This window comes from Zeus faber, assembly GCF_960531495.2.
Source record: "Zeus faber genome assembly, chromosome: 2".
In the NCBI taxonomy this organism is placed as follows: domain Eukaryota; kingdom Metazoa; phylum Chordata; class Actinopteri; order Zeiformes; family Zeidae; genus Zeus; species Zeus faber.
The window spans coordinates 17,250,786-17,259,852 of NC_137189.1; the positions used below are offsets into that span (position 1 = coordinate 17,250,786).

The window sequence follows — 9,067 nt, forward strand, 5'->3', positions numbered from 1 at the left end:
AGCTGACCTTCGCTGCGGTGTGTGGAAGCGCCGCAGCCATCATCGGCACCGCCATGCTTTACGGTTGCTTGTTGTGATGGAGGGGTAGTGGGGGTGGTAGGTCCTCCCAACCTGCCCACATGCCCCACCTGGATTTCCACGGCAACCGTGAACGCTGGGGATGGGGGGTGGAGGCTATCCGGTTTCCCGCGAGGATTGTCAGACAGGGCCCTGCCAGACGTTTACAGTTTTTACTGTTTGAGGTGTCTATATGATAGCCTGTCTGCGAGTTTGCAGTGTGTGTGTGTCCTCATGCTGCCGTTTGATCTCATTTTCCCAGCCATGGGGCTTTAACTTCACTCCAGGTGCAGAGAAGTCAACCTGAGGCCATGGGAGGCTCTTAGTCAAAATCACCTCCCTCAAGTACTTTTGAGAGAGAGAGACACACACACACACACACAAAACAAACACAGATATAGATAGGACGGTTTCCGCCAACAGCTAGACTGAATAACTTGTTGGTTTAAACTGGTTTACCAGTCCAATGGTGTCGCAGCGGTATGTGCTTTAAGGGTTTGGCAGTTGTGTTTGCGAGGATAAACATCTCCCGCCGCCGCTGGCTCCACTTCACGGTAACCACCTCGGCAATCAGGTTCCAGAGAGAGAGAGCACGAGTTAAGACAAACACGTGGAAAAATAGATGAAAAAAAAGGGTCCAGCTGGGTGGTTAAATGACAATGTAAGACTGAAGCGTTCAGTACATTGCCCGAATAACACAGCTGACTGTCTTCGCTGGTGGGTATACTGTCAGCCGGGCGCGAAAGTGAGGCGGGACGGGTTAAACAGCTGAAGAACTCAGGTGACGTGGTTATCACCATCTCCCAATAAGTTAATCATAATAAAATAAAATTGCCATCAAAAGGGTCAATACAACAATGTTAAACCAGAAAGAAATAAAGTCTTTTGATTTCCCTTTATCTCCAGACGGGGAATCTGTGTGGTCTATAATGAGTTCAGTAAACATCTGCTACTCCCGTATTAGAGGCCTTTTTCTCCCCGTCTCATCCTGTAATACGTTGAAATTAGAGTGTAGAGTGCTCGTTCGGAGTGTTTACACACACACACACACACACACCAGACATAACATACGGAGTCCAAGTGTTTTTATACTACCCCGGCTGACGCTGTAACATACCATCTGACACCACAATTTTCCATCCACAAGCAGTAAAACACTACCGGGTGTCCTTGGAGCACAGGTCGGTCCTGAATTCTAAATTTCTGTTTTGTTTTGTTCTTTCCCGTCCAAAGTACAGGGTACCTTTCCTCCATTGTTTGTTGGATAAAGGAGTTTCTTCCAAAACATCACAGAAAGGTCAGGGGGAAAAAAAAACAATAACAATGAAAGCGCCGGTTTTGGTTAATTCTGAGGATATGTCGCCATCTAGTGGCAAAATGAGGTATAAATCCCAAATATTGTTTGGGAAATAAGAAAGATTCTGGAGCGTAAATGTAATATATTCAGTAGGCACCAATATTCATTTATAAAGTCTTTTAATTTAGAATCTGAACAGATTTGCATATGTGAGAAAACAGCACAGTTTGGGCCAATGACATTGAAGACATCATGGAGGACAAAGTATTCATCGGGCATAAATCAATGTGATACCACACCAGTCCCCTTGGCCGGTTTGAGTGATTTTTCCAGAAAACAAGGATGAAGCGACACATTACAGTCATACACTTAAGGTTGTGGTGTATATCCAAGTACTTTACACCTCCATCTGCTGAAACCATTGTCTTCAATTCCCAGCCTCAGTGTATCTTCCCCCTCTTGAGTCCTGGACATGGCCAATGGAAATATACAGTTCCAAATGTGGTCCAAACACAGTTCAACCAATCCCAGCTCCAGATGCAACCAAGCCTCTTCACTTGATCTCCTGCTGGACCTCGCTAAGCACCTCCTTCTCCAGCTCAATCGTGTCGTACTCCTTCAGCATGTCGTACTCCCGCCATGGCTCCGCCCACTTCTGTGCATGCTCCATCTGCTCAGGCGTCAGGCACAGGTCGAAGCGGATTCCCTGCACCTTGTACTTGGGACGCTCCCAGCGCTTGGACCACGGCTTCGGACGCATCCGCACCTTGATCTGGCGGACGGAAGGAGAAGATTGATGAGAATGATCGAGGATATTATTTTTGTCCGTTTGTCCATTTTTCCCTTATGCTTTTTGCAGTTTTAAATTCACTTTTTGCCTTAGTGTACTAGGGATGAACAAATACCAATAAAGGACTGGATGTTGGATATCAGTCCATTAGCAGGATTAAATGGGCCTGATCCATTTGACCCTGATCTGACCAAAGTTTTTATTTGTATATCATTGTTCTTGTTGCAAAATGAAATAACAGCTGCCAATGTTTATCTGCCAATAAAAAGGGGTTTCATCAAATCGATCTATTTTTATACAGAACATAAATCATGAAAAAGACCTGAACCTTCTCAACCAAAGCTCCAATGTGCCTTGGCTTCAGAAATTTAGAAACAGGCTTTAGCAATCTTTATATAGCCAAGTCCATGAACATAACACTGTGAAGGATATGTGGCCCAAACTCTCATGCTGTGCTAAAGAAAGAGAATAAGAGATTACACCTCCCTCACTAAATTGAACCAGATACTGCAAATGGGAGAAGCTGTGTTTAACCTGTAGGGGGCGCTGTGCCTACAACTTGACCACAGAACTGTTCAAAGAGCTTGGTTTCTCTACAAGAAAAGTCATTCGATTCCCCTTTTGACACAAAGAGCATGTTGGAGGTCTCTGAGGAATATGCGTTCATTATACACCGATCAGCCACAACATTAAAACCACCACTAATAAGCACTAATATTGTTGAGCTCCCCCTCGTGCTGCCAAAACAGCTCTGACCCGTGGAGGCATGGACTCCACAAGATCTCTGAAGGTGTGCTGTGGTATCTGGAACCACGACGTTAGCAGCAGATCCTTTAAGTCCTGGAAGTTGTGAGGTGGGGCCCCCTTGGATCGTGTTGTTCCAGCACATCCCACAGATACTCCATCGGATTGGACCCTAACCCCAGCCATCCACATGATGTAGAAGAAAACGTGATTCATCAGACCAGGCCACCGTCTTCCATTGCTCCATGGTCCAGTTCTGACGCTCACGTGCCCCAATGTAGGCGGTTTAGGCGGCTGACAGGGGTCAGCATGGGCACTCTGATCAGTCTACAGCTACCCAGCCACATACGCAGCAAACTGTGATGCACTGTGTTCTGACACCTTTCTAGTCAGCATTACGTTTTTCAGCAATTTGTGCAACAGTAGATATTATATGGGATTGGACCAGGCGGGCTAGACTTCGCTCCCCATGCACATCAATGGGCGTCCATGACCCTGTCGCCAGTTGTCCTTCCTTGGACCACTTTTAGTAACCACTGTATACCAGGAGTACCCAACAACACCTGCCATTTTGGAGATGCTCTGACCCAATCGTCTGGCCATCACAATTTGGCCCTTGTCAAAGCCGCTCAGATCCTTACGCTTGCCCATTTTTCCTACTTCCAACACATCAACTTCAAGAACAGACTGTTCACTTCCCGCCTAATATATCCCACCCCTTGACAAGGTGCCATTGGAACAAGATCAATGCTATTCACTTCATCTGTCAATATTTGAATGGGGTGGATGATCGGTGTTTAACTAATAGGTCACTGAGCCATTCGAAACATTCACAAAAGATACCTTAAGAATCTTAGAAGCTTTTGCAGAATGTCAGGTGTATTCTATGATTAGTTGTCCATTTTGCTCTCCAGAGGGTTAGTGTCTCTCACCTTGTTGACGGGTACCTCCCCCGTGGGGGAGAAGGGAATGGGCTTCATGTCGGGGTCCACCTTGCTGTACTCGGGCAGGGAGTCTCGCAGGTACATGAGGTTGTCGTCCAAACGCTTCTCCAGCTTCAGCACCTCGATCTGCTGGATGCGGGGGCTGTACAGCTCGTAGCAGATCTCCACTCCTGGCACATAAACACAACACGTTTATGAACATCTAGGTGGAGGGAGGAAATCCCAACAAATGTCTAACAACCTCTTGCCATATACAGACATAAGATGCAAAATAACTAGAGTACTACAACCCTCGTTTCCACTAGAAGAATCATTTTATTCAACACACACACACACACTCACACTCACACTCACACTCAGTTTGTCCCATCCAAGCTGTCCTTCCTCCAGGGGGCAGCACTTCCAGGACAGGAAGTGTTCTGCATGTTCTTAATTGGGGTCCTTTTACATTGGAGGGAGCCCATCAGGGCTCTACACTTAAAAGTGGTTTTCAGGCTGGCAACCAGGCATCAGCTTTTGTTGCCGAAACTGAAAACATGGTTGCCATTTTTAGTCACCTTATATTTAGAGTAGCTACGTCACTATGCAGTTATACATCAGGTTAATAATGAAAATGTGACATAAAATAATTTTTAAAAGCTTTATTACAATAATCAGACAATTCACTGTAGTTTGAGTTTTAACTGATACTTAACAGAATTTGAATGTTCAGAAGGGATGATACGCAAGTCAAGACAGACAAGAGCTGTGATAACATTAACTCGTCTGGTCACACTTGGCCTGATCACACCTAGCCTGTGTCTCTCTTTTACACCCACATGTACAGTATATGCTCACAGACAATACCGATCCCAGTCCTGATTGTCGCCTCATTGTTAACCATGCTAAATTCAAATTTGCATCTTTCTACTTAAAAGTAGCTCTTCACCGTCAGCCCAACAATCTGCTATGCCAGAACCTGACGGGGCTGCACTGTAAAGGTCCCTACTAAACTTTTTATTGCAGTTATACTCAAATTGGTATTTGCAAAACACAATCACTGAAGTGAATGTTCTGTCACAAAACTATATTGTTACGTATCCCTGCACATTTTTAAGTGTACGGGTATCCTCTCAGAAATCAGTGCAACAAGAATGTGCAAGAATATAAGACTTCATTTCACATGTATGAAATGGCCCAACATGATCACTTTAAACATCATTGATTAAGCCTAACCAAATTATTTAAACAGCGCTAGGATATGCGGTTTTGGGTCAGGCCGCGAATCTTGTGTCGACAGGTAGGGTCGGGTTGCGGAACTAATTGGCCGTTGCGGGCCGGGAGTGGGTCTTGAAAATCAGACTCGTGCAGGACTGAAACAGGCACAACAGCTGAAATGTCGTGTTGCGCAGTAGTCGTTAACTGATTAATTGGACGGCCGATGACTCGGGCCAATTTTTGCGCATTTTCAGATAATCGCATCAGCCAATAATCAGCATCAGCAAATAAATATTTTTTCTATACATAAGATTCTGTATATTCGAAACAGTTTCAATATTCATTTCCGCACTATCAATATACCAGTACCAGCAGCGCTTCCTCGCTCTCTCTTCTCTCACACACACCGCTGCAGCAGTATGTGTGTGAGCGCCGCCTCCTCTTACTCGCTCGCTGTCTTCACTAGTCTCATTCATTTGTTATGGTGTTAGCTCATTAACGATGGCAAGTGCAGAGCCTCCATGACCGGTTCTGAGAGAAAACAGTAGGAGTGCTGTTTGTGACTACTTCACATTTGAGGAAAAACGTAAAGCTAACCCAGAATTAGAGTGGAGTTTTTTCCTCCAGACAGCACTGCTTCATGCCTGGGTTTCCATGGCGATTTCCCTGGCTTTTAATTTTAGATCAATTTATTTTTGTGTGTTTCCTAACTTGTAAGAAACAACTTTTAAACATACACAACTGAGTTAAGGGACTGTCCCGTTCCGTTCCAAACCAACACCCAGTATGTGCCGAGCCGCGTCACACCGTCTCCCCGTGGCTTTGGGTTGCTAGGCGACTTAAAGTAAAAACTGGATGTTATTTTATAAATACTTTTAAATAGTAAATTCTGAACTTCTGTAATGGGGAGACTATTTCCCAACCATACTTTAATATGACGCCGTTTATGATTATTAATTTATTTTATTTTATAGTTTATAATTTAAAAAAAAAAGTTTTATTTTTTTTTTAACAAAGATTACTGGTTGACATTTATTTCATTGATACATTTTTTTTTAAATATAAAATAACTGCACTGCAGAGAATAACATTAGTGTTAAATAAATGTTCATTTCAGTTGAACAATTTTGCTACAATTATTATTATTATTCAATTGTTGTATTTTATCAGTGCAAGAAAAAACAACAACTTCATATATGCATTATATATGGGCCACCGGCCATTTAAAAACCCATATCAGTTGACCACTATTGTGCACAAACGTATGTTAGTGCAGTACTAACTTTACGGAGGCAACCAAATAAAATGTTGACTTTTACTTAAATTTCATTTTCCAGTTTTGTAGGCTTTTAGTTATTGTTATACATTAGTGAAAACACTTAACAGGTGGTTGCCACAGTGGGCAACCAGAGGCCAAGAAATTTTTACCAATTGAACAAACTGGTTGCAGAGGGCAACCATTACGGCTTAATGGCTAAATGGCTATAAATCAGAGTATTGAAACGGCGTAAGTGCAGTTTACCGTGTTTTGAAACTGGAGTACAGAGAGAGAGAAGGGAAGAGGGAGCGAGAGGGAGGTAGAGAGGGGGCATCCGGATGCCCATGATCTGCGCTCAGCTGTGTGCACATCATGGGTGCGCCGAGGACGCGTTCCTCTTGAGTATGCATATCTTGCCCAGACAATCCGCTACCGCGATGCCCATTCACACTTAAAAAAAAAAAAAAAAAAAAAAAGAAATGCACCTGATAAAAAGGGCACCATGGGGTCATGTGGTATCAAGGGGCAGCCTGCCGCTCTATATGAAAATCTTGTGATTATAACATAGCAATATGACTTAATCTCATAGAGAAAGATTTACCTCATTTTCTTTATTTTTTACTTGTATGGAAAATGAAAAACAGAACCCAATTCAGAGAATTGGAGTGGAGTATTTTTTGTTTTTTTCCCCCCTCCAGACAGTGGTGCACCGTGCGCGCCGATTTCCGGCTCCTGTAACTGTGTTTTCAATTTAGATCTATTTATTTTGTTTGTTTCTTACATGTATGAAACAAAATCTTAAAACACAACTGAGTTAAGGGACTGTCCCGTTCTGTTAAAAAAAAAACCCCCAAAAAAACCTGTGCACTGTCTTGCACCTGTGCATCGTCTTAATTTTGTAAGAACTGTTTTTGTGTAAATACTTTTCTTGTAAATGATAAATACTGCACTTCTGTAATGGGGAGACCGCATTTGCCATATAACATTATGTTCTATGCATGTGCTGCACAATTGCCCAAGCCTATCTGCCACGATATCACCTTTGGATTTTGAAATTCCATATTTGAAAGAACTTTCAAATACTTCAGCAGATTTCTGTCACATATTTTAATTATTTTCTAAACTTTGAAGTAGTGGGTAGGAATGAGAGAAAGAAAGTCTATGTGAAAACTATTTCATTAATTCCATTTCAATCATTATATTACATAAATGCCTTCTGATGATAAATACATTTTAGGCTTATATTTAATGTTTTGTCATTAGGTTTACTGTACATTACCATTTTCCCTTCACCTTCCAGGTTTACTGCTAGCTTTATTTCATAAGTAATTTTTTTACTGTTGTTATATTTTGTCGTTCATGTTAGGTTTAGACGTATATTGTCATATACTATACACTATGTGTTATGCGGAACAGATTCCCAAAGGACTGGAGGACAGCAGCCAAGAGACCGCCACCTATATTGTGTGGCTACAGGCAAAACATGGCCCCCTCACCTTGGTTGTCAATGATGTTCCTCAGGATGAACGTGGCCCCCAGGCCCTTGCCGCCCCTCTGGACACAGATCCCCACAAAGCGGTTCATTTTCCCACTCGCGTGAGGGTCAGACATGTTCACAGCCAAGATGCTCCCTGAGGGTTAAACCCCAAAACACTAAATGAGACACATTCGCCAACATGCCGCCATTGACTCTGTGGTGGTAACATTGGGTTTTAATTTGGATTATTTTCTCACCGACATAGAACTCTGGAATGTTGAGCACTTTCCTCCTGCGGATCATGTCTTTCCGCTCGATGAGGAACTTCAATGGAGCCGTTCTCTGTCGGGGTGGGATGAACTCAGGACTCAGGAACCTGTCGAAAGAGAGAAAGAAATTTCATGACATATATAAAAAAGGTCTTCAAGTTTATGACGAGATATGTATACTAAGTGTTTGTGTGCACATATCAAAAGGTAACGACATACTTCCGCAGCGAAGCTGCAGTCTGTGTCTTGTCTATGATGACTGGTTTGGAGGGTGGAGTGAATTTGGGGGGCTGCTTAGGGTCACTACCCAAGGCAAGACGAGCCAGAGATGTGGACAAGGATCCTAGGGATTAAAACGACACACTCATATCACACTTTATGAATCCCATATGTGGACAGCAGCAAAACAGGGCAAGACAAAAAGAGATGAACTAACTAACTAAAATCAAAATGTGTACATATCGATCAACAATGTTAATAGCGAGCAGCATCATGCCAACTAGTGAGCATAACAGATAATAAAGTAAGAATAAATAATATATTGAAGCAATGTGAATTACTCTAGAAATTGCTTCAATAAATTATTTATTATCTAGAGTCTAGATATTTGGGGGCTAGCCTGGCTAACGGTGAAGTACACCGCTAGCTTCATCCGTCTACACCACTGCCGCAAACATGGAATACAACGAAAATAAATACCCATTCGCGCCTTTCAGCTCTGGGAGATTGTTAACTCACGTTCATGTCGAGCCCGGGCGCGTTGTAACAGCCTCAGCGCCATCGCGACTCGGCTGCAGCTCTTGGCGCAGGCGGCCATGTTTGACCTTCCGTCGGCGCGTGGGGATGGCGGTACGGAAGCCGTGAGGCACCGGGGCTGCGAGAACGCGATTGACCGCACACGCACTTCCCGTCCTGTCCACGGGGCGTCAGGAGCAGACCGCGCACGGGGTACCGCGTCACGCAGTCTGACGAAGCAGCAGGAGGATGGAAATAAGAGAAGATGACGTTTTATTAATAGCAGGGGGGGGGGGGGG

At 43.6% G+C, this 9,067-nt stretch overlaps 1 protein-coding gene across 1 annotated transcript; it reads right to left on the reverse strand.

Moving 5' to 3' along the window:
• Nucleotides 1–1,516: 1,516 nt before the first annotated feature.
• mrpl19 (mitochondrial ribosomal protein L19) lies at nucleotides 1,517–8,861 on the reverse strand. Its single transcript, XM_080024616.1, has 6 exons — nucleotides 8,772–8,861; nucleotides 8,253–8,376; nucleotides 8,022–8,140; nucleotides 7,784–7,918; nucleotides 3,821–4,002; nucleotides 1,517–2,126 (listed from the first exon to the last, which is right to left on the reverse strand). Exons 1-6 carry the CDS (start codon nucleotides 8,848–8,850, stop codon nucleotides 1,908–1,910), a joined length of 858 nt encoding a protein of 285 aa, XP_079880742.1. The 5' UTR covers nucleotides 8,851–8,861; the 3' UTR covers nucleotides 1,517–1,907.
• Between the last annotated feature and the right edge of the window lie 206 nt (nucleotides 8,862–9,067).

Coding starts and splice junctions, on each gene's coding strand:
- mrpl19 (XM_080024616.1), bottom strand. CDS start 8,850: ATGGCCGCCTGCGCCAAGAGCTGCAGCCGAGTCGCGATGGCGCTGAGG. Junction 8,377..8,771: donor CGCCCGGGCTCGACATGAAC/GTGAGTTAACAA, acceptor TTTAATCCCTAG/GATCCTTGTCCACATCTCTG. Junction 2,127..3,820: donor GGGAGGTACCCGTCAACAAG/GTGAGAGACACT, acceptor TCCGTCCGCCAG/ATCAAGGTGCGGATGCGTCC.